The sequence below is a fragment of the Neoarius graeffei genome, chromosome 5 (assembly GCF_027579695.1).
Source record: "Neoarius graeffei isolate fNeoGra1 chromosome 5, fNeoGra1.pri, whole genome shotgun sequence".
Taxonomy (NCBI): domain Eukaryota; kingdom Metazoa; phylum Chordata; class Actinopteri; order Siluriformes; family Ariidae; genus Neoarius; species Neoarius graeffei.
Genome location: NC_083573.1, coordinates 13410578 through 13424537, shown reverse-complemented (window position 1 = coordinate 13424537; position 13960 = coordinate 13410578). Strand labels below are relative to the sequence as shown.

The window sequence follows — 13960 nt, the reverse complement described above, 5'->3', positions numbered from 1 at the left end:
ATTGGCTATGTACCCAAATCCTTTAAACTAGCAGTTATCAAACCCCTGATTAAAAAACCTGACCTTGATCCCTGTCAGCTGTCCAATTATCGGCCAATATCAAACCTCCCCTTTATCTCCAAGATCCTTGAAAAAGCTGTGGCACAGCAGTTATGCTCATATTTACATAGGAATAACATCCATGAAATGTATCAGTCAGGATTTAGACCTCATCATAGCACAGAGACAGCACTGGTTAAAGTAGTAAACAACCTACTGTTGGCGTCTGATCAGGGCTGTGTCTCGCTACTTGTGTTGCTTGACCTTAGTGCAGCATTTGATACCATTGATCATTCCATTCTTCTGGATAGACTAGAAAATGTTGTGGGAGTTAAGGGAATGGCCCTCTCCTGGCTCAGGTCTTATCTAACTGATCGTTATCAGTATGTTGATATAAATGGTGATATTTCTAGATGTACCGAGGTAAAGTTTGGTGTTCCACAAGGTTCTGTCTTGGGTCCACTGCTTTTTTCTCTATATTTGTTACCTCTGGGCGATATTATTCGTAAACATTGTATTAGTTTCCACTGTTATACTGATGACACACAGTTGTATGTCTCTGCAAAACCTGATGAGAGACACCAGCTTAATAGAATTGAGGAATGTGTTAAGGACATTAGACACTGGATGCTTATTAATTTCCTTCTGCTTAACTCTGACAAGACTGAAGTACTTGTGCTAGGACCACATACAGCTAGAAGTAAGTTTTCTGATTACACAGTGACTCTGGATGGCCTTTCTGTTTCTTCACGTGCAGCAGTAAAAGACCTCGGAGTGATTATTGACCCCAGTCTTTCATTCGAAACTCACATTGATAACATCACCCGGATAGCTTTCTTTCATCTCAGAAATATTGCAAAGATAAGAAATTTAATGTCATTGCATGATGCAGAAAAACTAGTCCATGCTTTCGTTACCTCCAGGTTGGATTATTGTAATGCCTTACTGTCTGGATGTTCCAATAAGTGCATAAACAAGCTCCAGTTAGTTCAAAATGCAGCAGCAAGAGTCCTTACTAGAACTAGAAAATATGACCACATCACACCTATCTTATCCACACTGCATTGGCTCCCAATCAAATTTCGTATTGATTATAAAATACTACTATTGACCTTTAAAGCACTAAATGGTCTCGCACCACAGTACCTGAGTGAACTTCTGCTCCTCTATGACCCGCCACGCCTACTTAGATCAAAAGGTGCAGGCTATCTGCTGGTACCTCGTATAGTGAAGGCTACATCAGGGGGCAGAGCCTTTTCTTACAAAGCCCCACAGTTATGGAACAGCCTTCCAAGTAATGTTCGGGAATCAGACACAGTCTCAGCATTTAAGTCTAGGCTGAAAACATATCTGTTTAGTCAAGCCTTTTGTTAATGGTGTTTATGAGGTAAAGGAGTAGATCTGGAGGGTCCTCAGACATGGAGTGTTTTGGTAAACTGGGATGTATGGATGCTGTCAGTCCCCACTCGCTTGCTCACTCGAGTTTGTTGACGGTGTAGTGGCTGGCTGCTTTATGTCCCGGGGCTCCCTCATGCCTGTGTTACCTTCTGGCTCTCTCCTTTTAGTTATGCTGTCATAGTTAGTTGCCGGAGTCCCTGCTTGTACTCGGTGCAATATGTATACTGCTCCTACTTATTCAGGTGACATTGGGCATACCTAACAACCTGTGTTTTCTTTCCCTCCCCCCCACCCCAAATCTGTCCCTCTGAGTTACATGGAGTCAACAGGAAATCTTTTGGTGGAGAGGGTGGAGACCTCGACTGGCTATCGTAGCCTGCAGGGAATCGGCCATCAGACATTCTGTCGCATGTCCCAGACCCAGTGAAATGTAACTGAATTGTCTTGGCCAGCCCTAAGGGTCCCATCTGCATCTCATCATTGCTGAGGAGTGTGCTCCCATCACCCAATCAAGCATCCAGCCAGAGCAGGTCATGATATTTTTTACCATATTAACATGCCATTGTTGTGTGTTATGCCTGATGTAAAGACTCTCGTCTCTGCGAGCCTACCACACAGATTTAATACTTGTCATTTTTAGGGCATACCTAACAACCTGTGTTTTCTTTCTCCCCCCCCCCCCCCCAATCTGTCCCTCTGAGTTACATGTTGATCCTGGGATTGAGATGCTGGCCTCTTCTGCCCCTCGGACCTGCTTGATCCATCCTGGTGCCCTGTGTCTGGTCGGAGTTTTATCGCACCGCTCCTGTGAAGGACGGCCCCATGAGGACAGTTGAGGGTTATACCTGTTAAAACTGTTAATATTATAGTCAGGCTGTCTGTTGTTGCCCAAATGAGGATGGGTTCCCTTTTGAGTCTGGTTCCTCTCGAGGTTTCTTCCTCATGTCGTCTGAGGGAGTTTTTCCTTGCCACCGTCACCACAGGCTTGCTCATTGGGGATAGATTAGGGATAAAATTAGCTCATGTTTTAAGTCGTTCAAATTCTGTAAAGCTGCTTTGCGACAATGTTTTTTGTTAAAAGCGCTATACAAATAAACTTGATTTGATTTGATATTGTTGTAGTTAGTTAATAAAAAAAATTTTTATTTGCCTAAAATCTTTGTCCTGTGTTTTATCATACTCATAATCAACTAAAAAAAGGCAAAATCACAAAATTATTCAATGATTCATTTCAAGTAAAAAGTATCGGTATCGGCGGTACTAGCCCTGTATTTACTTGGTATCGGATCGATACCCAAATTCCCAGTATCGCCCACCCCTAGCAGAAGGTGATAAGGGAATTATTTTATTATTAATATACTGTTACATTGTTTTATATTTTTGTAGTTAGTTAATAAAAAAATTTCTATTTGCCTAAAATCTTTGTCCTGTGTTTTATCATACTCATAATCAACTAAAAAAAGGCAAAATCACAAAATTATCCAATGATCATAACATTTCAAGTAAAAAGTATCGGTATCGGCAATACTTGCCCTGTATTTACTTGGTATCAGATTGATACCCAAATTCCCAGTATCGCCCACCCTAGCAGAAGGTGATAAGGGAATTATTTTATTATTAATATACTGTTACATTGTTTTATATTGTTGTAGTTAGTTAATAAAAAACATTTTTATTTGCCTAAAACCTTTGTCCTGTGTTTTATCATACTCATAATCAACTAAAAAAAGGCAAAATCACAAAATTATTCAATGATCATAACATTTCAAGTAAAAAGTATCGGTATCGGCGATACTCGCCCTGTATTTACTTGGTATCGGATTGATACCCAAATTCCCAGTATCGCCCACCCCTAGCAGAAGGTGATAAGGGAATTATTTTATTATTAATATACTGTTACATTGTTTTATATTGTAGTTAGTTAAGAAAAAAAAATTATTTGCCTAAAATCTTTGTCCTGTGTTTTATCATACTCATAATCAACTAAAAAAAGGCAAAATCACAAAATTATTGAATGATCATAACATTTCAAGTAAAACGTATCGGTATCGGCGGTACTAGCCCTGTATTTACTTGGTATCGGATCGATACCCAAATTCCCAGTATCGCCCACCCCTAGTAGAAGGTGATAAGGGAATTATTTTATTATTAATATACTGTTACATTGTTTTATATTGTTGTAGTTAGTTAATAAAAAATTTTTTATTTGCCTAAAATCTTTGTCCTGTGTTTTATCATACTCATAATCAACTAAAAAAGGCAAAATCACAAAATTATTCAATGATCATAACATTTCAAATAAAAAGTATCGGTATCGGCGATACTCACTCTGTATTTACTTGGTATCGGATTGATACCCAAATTCCCAGTATCGCCCACCCCTAGCAGAAGGTGATAAGGAAATTATTTTATTATTAATATACTGTTACATTGTTTTATATTGTAGTTAAGGCCCGGTCCCACTGCACTTACGGATGCAAAGAGGATGTAAAACGTAAAAAAATCTTTGCCATCCGTTGGAAAACGCTATGCATCCGTTGTGTACTCATTGCATACGTGCTTCAGACGCTCTATCCATCGAGCATCCGTCCACTGTGATTTCATCCGCACAAAAAGTTTTGAGCTGCACAAAACTTTTAGAACGGATGAACTTTCCGCCGTGTACGATGTAAATCCGCGACATATACGAGCAACAAACGTTCTATGTCCGTTATCATCCGTTAAACGTCTGCTGTATCCTCTCTGCATCCTCTGGGCATCCTCGCAACTCACATCCGCTGCAGCTGAAAACGGAAAGAGGGAGGAAAGATAAGGTACATGAAACATCTATTCATCGTTAGCAGCATGGAAATAGAAAGGATGTAAGCGTATGCATCTCGTATATAAAGTATTCAAAACGGACAAAGCGTTTATATCTGGGATGTATCTCGTATATTTAGGATGTCTGGAGTATGTCTAGAGTATGTAGAAGGACACCTAGCGGACAATCGATATTTTGTATAAAAAGGGGGAGAAAATCATCTAGTAGTAGAGATGTATCGATGTAGCCGCCAGCACGTCTTTCCGCTTTATGCTGACGGCGTGCGTGCTGCACCCCTTTATATCCGCGGAGCAGACGCAATTCATACCCCCCGCATGCGCAGTGAACGGTCTGCATCCGATATACATCCGTGCAACATCCCCTTTGTTTCCGTTAGGCGTACGTGATGCATCCCCTTCATCTGCTATGCATCCGCTCTTTCTGCTATGCGTCCGCTTCTCAGTTATCACCGGTAACCCCTTCGGAGCTGTCATCCACTTCCATCCGCTAGGCTTCCTATGAACATGCGTTTAACATCCCCGCTATATACTACCCACGTCCGTTCTTTTCCTTTCTGTTTTCGCAAATTTTCGCCAATTTTGTCCATTTCTGGAGCGGATGAAAATGGATAGAGCCACCCCCGAAATTTTGCTCGTCCGCTGTGTCCTTTTTGCATACGTTTTGTGTCCATCGGCCAGTGGGACCGGGCCTTTAGTTAATAAAAATTTTTTTATTTGCCTAAAATCTTTGTCCTGTGTTTTATCATACTCATAATCAACTAAAAAAAGGCAAAATCACAAAATTATTCATTGATCATAACATTTCAAGTAAAAAGTATCGGTATCGGCGGTACTAGCCCTGTATTTACTTGGTATCGGATCGATACCCAAATTCCCAGTATCGCCCACCCCTAGACTGTGTGTGTGTGTGTGTGTGTGTGAGAGAGAGAGAGAGAGAGAGAGAGAGAGAGACCCGGCGCGTGCACTGCATATCTATGGCAACCACCAACAACATTTTGAGCTCGAGCCCGAAAGAAAAAAAAACAAAATAACAAAATAAGCGCTCGCGCCGCACTCTATGAATTCTTGTCTCTTGCTGAGTGTGAGCGGCTGCGGGTTCCTCAGGGTCCCCGAGGGGTTCAAGTAGTTCTTAGTCTGAATGAGGAGTTCGAGTCAAGTAAAGACGAAGTTTGAGTGGATTAAGGACTTAAAACTTAGTCGAGTATGCAGCGAGAGAAGATGGCATCCGATGTTTGCTCTGTGAGAACAGACCGGCGAGGGACTCAACCGGTGACTACCGGAGAAAACATCCGGGACTTACAGGTGAGAGGATTTTACTGCTCTTTAACTTCAGATAGTCTTTTACATCCGGGACGCGTCCTGACGAGACACAGAGCGGCGGCTACAATTATCGACACCTTAAGAAAGAAAGAAACTTTATTAATCCCAGAGGGAACATTTCCGCATTGCACAAGATCAATACAAAAACTAAATAGCACACTCTCAGAAAATAAAAGTACCTGATTGTACCTATGGGGTATAACAGCTTGTCACTGGAGCAGGACCCTCTAAGGTACTTATTTGTACCTTTTATATACTGCTTGGGACCATATATGTACCTTTTTGGCTCTAAAAGGTCCAATAATGAGCCCTAGGGGGTACATTAGTGTACACTGTACCTTGGGGGACAGAAATGTACTCCTACTGTACCCCTATTTAGTGCATGCATTTAGTGCATTAGTGCATGATACTAAACTAAAGGGTTGTTTTACAATCAGGGTATGCAAGCTAAAAATCCCATTTAACACTTATTATCTTCAATATCAAAAGGCTTGACTAAATAAACTTGGTTGTTTATTGTAGCCCTGTGATAGCTCTATTTACCATGAAAAAAAAATTGGTGATAACGTTATTTTTGGTGAATGTATGGCAATCATACCTGTCAACTTTGAGGTTTGAAAAAAAGGGATATTTCCCAGATTTTTAACTCAAAATAAGGGAAAATTTCGGAAAGTCATACCCTTCACCAAAAGTGGGTGTGTAGTTGAATGGGGGGCAATTTTCTATCTAGTATTTGTGATTTCCTGTACTCTGGTGCATGTTGGTGATAGCCAAGACCCAAACTCAATATGCTTATGGTTTATAGAGTGCATTTGTGAATAAACTATACATTTATTTTTATTTGCTTACAGTGGTACCAGTTATTTCCCAAATTAAGGGCTAAAATACATATCTTATGTTAAAATAAGAAAGGTCATTATATAACCAGTCAATAAATTCAATTCCATTGCAATTTATTATGGTTTTACCATAGTCATGGCCTCGGAACACTAGATAGATAGATAGATAGATAGATAGATAGATAGATAGATAGATAGATAGATAGATAGATAGAGTAATAAAGAGATAAAGAGTAATATAAGATATTAAACCAAGAGTGATTTAAAATGGGTAAGTTTCAGATAGAAAATAAAATAGACAATGAGTGGATAAAACAGTTAATACACCAATTAGTTTACACTAGGCTATTTATGAGGTCTTAGCCAGGACATACTTAATGTAAACATGTGTAGCTTACCTTTGATTATTTGGGAGGCTTTCGTTTTCCCCATGGAAAATTTCTTTGCGATGGAAGAGTCTGGGAACATTCCAGCCACGCACTTGTTGAAATCATCAAAAAAAGAGAGGCTAATGTTTTTCTTAGCTATTAGCATCGCCATCTTCACCTCAGACCTAATCAGTGTTGCCAGATACTGCTGACGTTTTCCAGCCCAAAATATGTTCAAAACCCGCCAAAATGCACTTGAAACCGCCCAACTTGGGTGGGAAACCGCCCAATCTGGCAACACTGGACCTAATCACTTGTTCAGCCTCGCCTCCGGACGTAGTTCTGTAATTACTGATGCCTGAGAGGGCGGGGACGTGAATTCATGGCCCGACTTCCTGCTGTAAACGCCTGTCAGAGGCGCGTCATGAATTCTGGACCTACCGACTTTTTTATATTGTGAAAATACGGGATATTTTCGGGAAAATAAAAAAACGGGAAGACAGCGGGAAATAAGTCAAAATAAGGGATTTCCCGGGAAAAACGGGAGGGTTGACAGGTATGATGGCAATATATGTCATACACTACCGTTCAAAAGTTTAGGGTCACTTTGAAATTTCCTTATTTTTGAAAGAAAAGCACTGTTCTTTTCGGTGAAGATCACTTTAAACTAATCAGAAATCCACTCTATAAATTGCTAATGTGGTAAATGACTATTCTAGCTGCAAATGTCTGGTTTTTGGTGCAATATCTCCATAGGTGTATAGAGGCCCATTTCCAGCAACTATCACTCCAGTGTTCTAATGGTACAATGTGTTTGCTCATTGCCTCAGAAGGCTAATGGATGAGTAGAAAACCCTTGTACAATCATGTTAGCACAGCTGAAAACAGTTTAGCTCTTTAGAGAAGCTATAAAACTGACCTTCCTTTGAGCAGATTGAGTTTCTGGAGCATCACATTTGTGGGGTCGATTAAATGCTCAAAATGGCCAGAAAAATGCCTTGACTATATTTTCTATTCATTTTACAACTTATGGTGGCAAATAAAAGTGTGACTTTTCATGGAAAACACAAAATTGTCTGGGTGACCCCAAACTTTTGAACAGTAGTGTCTATGGAATATACAGTATGCCTGACAGATTTTCACATGTGAACGGACAATTATGCATGTGATGACTTACACACTAAAATAATTAATTTCTGTTTTTCGATTGAGTGACTGTTTCACTGTGAACCATCACACCAGTTTTGATCAGCAAGATATCCAGTGTGCATTTGATAATAGTGCTAACTGTAGACAATTGTACTTACTCATGTACACAGATGTGCTAACAGATGTGAAATTTGCTTCAAAGAATGAAAACTTCAAAACTGTTGTGGACAAGTGGCCAGTGGTGTCGGAGGCTTTCACATGGTGTTTTAAGAATATTATTTATCATTTGAGTTTTGGGCCAAAGCAATCGAGAGACCCTGTAATGCAGTATGATCTTTTGTTGGAGCTGAAGATGTAGTGTGTAAGGCAGAGCAGTAGATGGAAGCAAACCACCAAGTGTTCAAAAGCTCTGTGGCCCTGGTTCATCTGTTCTAATTCTGGTTCATTCCATCCTATTATTGCCTATAAAATATGTAGCTTTGTTTACATATTAGCAAAAACATTTTATTAACGCCTTCTAAAATGGAGACCTCTGCCTAGCCAAATAAGCAGCTCATGTACCTCACAAAATGGTTAACTTAGCATGCAGGACAAGCAGCATCATGTAACGTATAATCATTGACGAGTACATTCCACATGATTTTCTACATGAATGCCCAGTGCATTCCTTGTACTTCTGTTTGGTGTTGAGATGGACTCTGGGGTGAACCTTTTTTCTTTTAAAAGATGTTTAAGAGTTTTTGTAATACCTGCATAAAATACCTTTTAATCACTGGTAAAGCGTCCTTCAAAAATAACAAACATTATTATTCAAACGGGCCATTTTTTCCATGGAAAAAAAACATGTATTCTATTCCCTTCGAGTAGATTTATTGATAGCATGCAATATTGTTATTATATCGCTTATCCTCCATGTATTACGCCACTGTACCCAATGGAGAATGAACGTGCAATATTGTTATAATATTGCACGTTGTCAAGACAACTCAATGTCACACGTTGGAGCTGACACGAAGATCCCGTGACAAAACTTTTCTGCTGTGCATGCGCACAATCATTTATTTGTTGGCCAGGAAAGAGAGAAGATCCAGTGCTAGGTTTAAGCACTCAATAAATAAACTGAAACCAAAGATGCATTGAACACCCGAAAGTCTACCAAAACTTCATTATATATTCTTCACACATATTTACAAGAGAGCAATTCCAGCGTTATGGACGTGACACTTGAACTCAAAATGGCAACAAATGACCCAGTGCATGTTTTATTGTCTCCCAGTATTTAAACAGGTGTTGCATATTTTAAGGCTGTACCATACTAGAGAAGTGATAGAACAAGAACAATTCCCATAGTACATCTAGGGCATGCCAGAAAATGCCAATAAAAGATGCGTTATGGATGTGACAGAAAAAGTATCACTTTTCTTGGGTGACTGTACATTTTTATCAAACTCTGTGAAATTGTAAACCTAATGTCGAAATGGAGATGTCCATTTGATAGAGGGGTCCAAGGTGAATATTAAAAAATCTTTGTTTAAAATATTTTGTATTTCATGCAGAGTTTCAGAAGGAAAAGTCAGCGTTATGGATGTGACGAAATTCCGTTATGGATGTGACGCGTCTGAAATAGATATGGCATATGTTTAGAAAATCAGCAATTTAACCACCATAACCTTTTGAAAAACTCTCTAAATATCAGCTAAAACTATCAAAGTTCTTAAATAATATTTAGGATGGCTATTGTTTTGCTGTTTTGTGGATTTTAGCATACATTTCTGTGGCTTGTGGCAATAATATAGAATTGTACATGATCAAAGTTGATTTTAGCTTGGGGTTTACATTATAAGAAAGAAAGACTGACAGTGACATTAAGTTGGTTACAAATTGGTTCAACTTATTCACATCTGTAAAATACAGGCCTAGGTGATATCTCTGGGAGTGGTTTTGATGTATTACATGTTGCTTTATTTTTGCATGGTGAGGTTGACATTTACATGGAATTGCCCAAGAGAAAAACATACCAACGGATATCAAAAAACTGGAAAAGAGACATCGGAGATGTAAAATTATGGAAAAAAGATTCCGCACTCGTGAGTGGCTGACAGTTTGTACACAAACATGGTCACAAGGTTTGCTTCATTAAAAGTGGAAGATTTAGAGAGAATTTTGAAAGAGAAAGATGTGCTGAACACTCGAAAGGCTACCAAAACTTCACTGGATAGTCTTCACGCAGTTAATCTTCCGCATTAAATATATGGAAAAACTGGAAAAGAGACATGTCAGAGACGTAAAACATCTGTGCTAGCGAGTGACTGTGACAGTTTGTATACAAATATGGCTGTGAGGTTTGCTTCATTAAAAGCGGAAGATATATTTTGAAAGAGAAAGATGCGCTGAACACACGAAAGGCTACCAAAACTTCACTGGATAGTCTTCACACATATTTACAAGAGAAAAACATACCAACGGACATCGATAAACTGGAAAAGAGAGCAATAGCGGAAATATTGTCAAAGTTCTACCTGGAGGTGAGGAAAAGTGACGGAGACTTTTACAAGAGGACTTCACTCGTGGACTTCACTTAGCAAAGCCCTTTTGTTTTCAACAACTACAATGTAACAATGAACTACTACCAAAAGTAACTTTGAACTTGAACTGTCAATATGTATATCACTTGTATATCAGTTGGGTTGTTGTTCAGGCTTTTTGGACTTGTACCATTTTTATTGTTAGAACTTTGACTTTGTACATGTACATTGGATTGACAGAACATTCAGTTACATTCGATCAGAATCAGCATTCAATATTGGTAAGGAAAGAAAAAGAAGAAAGAAAGCACAACTTTATTCATCACACACTTGTGAAATTTCCTCTCTGCATTTAACCCATCTGAAGCAGTGAACACACACATGCACAATGAGCACACACACATACCCAGAGCAGTGGGCAGCCATGCTAACAGCGCCCAGGGCACAGTTGGGAGTTAGGTGCCTCGCTCAAGGCCGTCCCATATTAACCTAACTGCATGTCTTTGAACTGTGGGGTAAACCAGAGCACCCGGAGGAAACCCATGCAGACACAGGGAGAACATGCAAACTCCACACAGAAAGGCCCTCGCCGGCCGCTGGGTTCGAACCCAGAACCTTCTTGCTGTGAGGCGACAGCGCTAACCACTACACCACCGTGCCGCCCACAAAACTTATGGGTCCCTGTTCTTAACTTTTTGTAAAATCTATAATTGTTCCACTGAATGTGTATGTATAATAATAATAATAATGACTTTTTTTGTGGTATATATTCCATTCAGTTACTCATCTTTGACTCATTCAATATCATGCTAGCTGAAGGGAATATATCTGATATACCACTAAAAAAGCCAGCCAATATTATTTAAATCACACACATTTCAGGTAAATATAATAATTAATAAACAGCATCAACAACTCCACTTTAACTTGAAATATAATGATGTAAATATACTACTTCCAAAATTGCATTATTATTTTGGCATTAATATGCAAATACATTCTTATCTCATGCTTGAAATCTCCTTTTCCCAAGAGTTGTCCATTATACATCATTAAAAATGTACATTTTAGTCACATTCACTCCTGTTAGAAAGGAAATACATGGAATATTCCATGTCACATCCAGATTTCAGGAAGATTCCAGAAGAAAATTCTGTCATTATATTTTTTCTTCTTTCTTCTCTTTCCAGTGATTTTAACTGATTAACTGAACCCCCCCCCCCAAAAAAAAAAAAAAAAAAAACACACTTTGGAAATATCGGACAACTACACATCCATCCTGGTGCATTCTCCGTTTCTATGGCACCATTTCGTTTGACATCATTTCATGATTCATTTTATTTGTCTTAATTTATGGGTTTGTGTTGGCTCACTTTTGCTATTCTACATTTTTTAAATTAATACCATTAATACAAAGCAGCTGATTTTCACAAAATGTTCTCGATGGTGCTCCTAGTCCCCGATCTTGTGAACTGTATGAGGATGTGTTTTTGATGGAAACTCCAAAACACTTCTCGGCTACAGCACAATCAGGTGTACGCATTGTGTTGCAAAAATGGTCAAAATTTGATTAAGCAGTTTCAAGAAGTAAAGTGATTATTTTTGCTGCCAAATATATTGGGAATGTGGTACTGAAATTTTTTTTTTCTTATTCGGACCTACATTTAAAAAAACCAAACAAACATGTATATGGAGCCATGTATTGAGGGCCTACAGACACTACATACTCATAATGAAGTTTTATTTATCAATAAATGCCAATGATTATATACAATATTTAGTGTAAAATAACCTTTATTCATAAACTTTAAAACAGAACATGTGAAATAAATGCTTATCAATCCATATCAAAATGTCATTATGTATTTCTTAGGTCTAACATAATGAAATTACATTCATGAACGTACGTGAAATTACATTCCCAGCCTATGATTTAGTATTAAGTAAATTACTCAGTATTTAAATTAAAATTCATTTTTTAGATTACACATTTCTGGATCAAGCTGAAAGGTAAAGGCATGACTTGTAGGAAGTGCTGTAGTTCTGTACATAATAATACCCCATATGTGCACAAAATACATCATTCATACAGGAATTATTCAGTGATAAAAATAACTTATTTACATATCTTTATGTAGGTGGATGTGAGATAAGGCATTGTAAATACAGAATGTATGTTTACTACTGATGTTAAATAATGGGAACAAGATCAGTGAAGCTTTGGACCTACGGACACTACAAGCAGCCTATGTTATTTTTACTGATTTTATAACAAAAAAAAAATTATTTATATTGACTGATGTGAGATTTGACAACTCGCATTGGAGACTAAAAACAGGCAGCACTACAGTGCTAATCATATGACTCAAAATGTTAAAATTTATTCTTTGTTTGCTCTCATGTTAAATAATTTTCATTAATTTGACTCTCGTACCATGACTGTTCCTTCATTGTATTTGCACATATATAAAATTTGTTTACTTATCTCATCTCATTATCTCTAGCCGCTTTATCCTGTTCTACAGGGTTGCAGGCAAGCTGGAGCCTATCCCAGCTGACTACGGGCAAAAGGCGGGGTACACCCTGGACAAGTTGCCAGATCATCACAGGGCTGACACATAGACACAGACAACCATTCACACTCACATTCACACCTACGGTCAATTTAGAGTCACCAGTTAACCTAACCTGCATGTCTTTGGACTGTGGGGGAAACTGGAGCACCCGGAGGAAACCCACGCGGACACGGGGAGAACATGCAAACTCCACATAGAAAGGCCCTCGCCGGCCACAGGGCTCGAACCTGGACCTTCTTGCTGTGAGGCGACCGTGCCGCCCTGTTGAGTGCTTATGTTTGATGAAAGTATCCAACAACAAATAGCAACATACCAATAATTATCAAACATGGCATCCATTCTATGATTTAGTACCAGGCCTATGGACACTACAGATTTTTTAGGCAAAATTACATGGGTTCAGGCCATCCTCAAAAAAAAATCCGTTTCCTGTCCACCGGGTGGGCAAAAATAATTTCAGTTGGGAGGGAGGGATTTTTTTTTTTTTATTATATATGGATGGATAAGAAATCGCAATGCTGTGTTTGCTTTTTCTTTCAGTACTTTTTTATTACAAAAGCAGACACATTTAATAAAATATGACAGTTAAATCAACTGAAACTTGTACAAAATCTTTAAGTTAGCATTTTAAATGCTGACTGCAACATTTGCAAAACTTTTACAAAGGTACTTAAAATGTCCGACACACGGATTTTTGTAGTTCTAAATCGACCGTTAGGCCGAGTTCGGATGAAATTACACTATTAAAATGATCACTGAATGATTTGTTTTTCTGAATCTTTACTATTTTGTTGTTCGCTAGAATACCATTTTGCGATTTCACACTTAAGCAAATGTTTGAAAACTCCGGATCTCCTTCCTTCATGGTGGCTGCCATTTTTTGTGCCGCACGGCGCATGCGCAGAGCTGATTCGACAGGGCTTTCC

General features: G+C 38.6%; 1 protein-coding gene across 1 annotated transcript in view; it reads left to right on the top strand.

Annotated features, from left to right (window-relative positions):
* Positions 1-5274: 5274 nt before the first annotated feature.
* LOC132886518 (dynein axonemal heavy chain 5-like) overlaps positions 5275-13960 on the top strand; it is a 310505-nt gene continuing 301819 nt past the window's right edge. Inside the window, exon 1 of the mRNA XM_060921229.1 lies at positions 5275-5559. Coding sequence (XP_060777212.1) covers positions 5461-5559 — 99 coding nt within the window. The 5' untranslated portion in view covers positions 5275-5460. The remainder of the gene's footprint in view (positions 5560-13960) is intronic.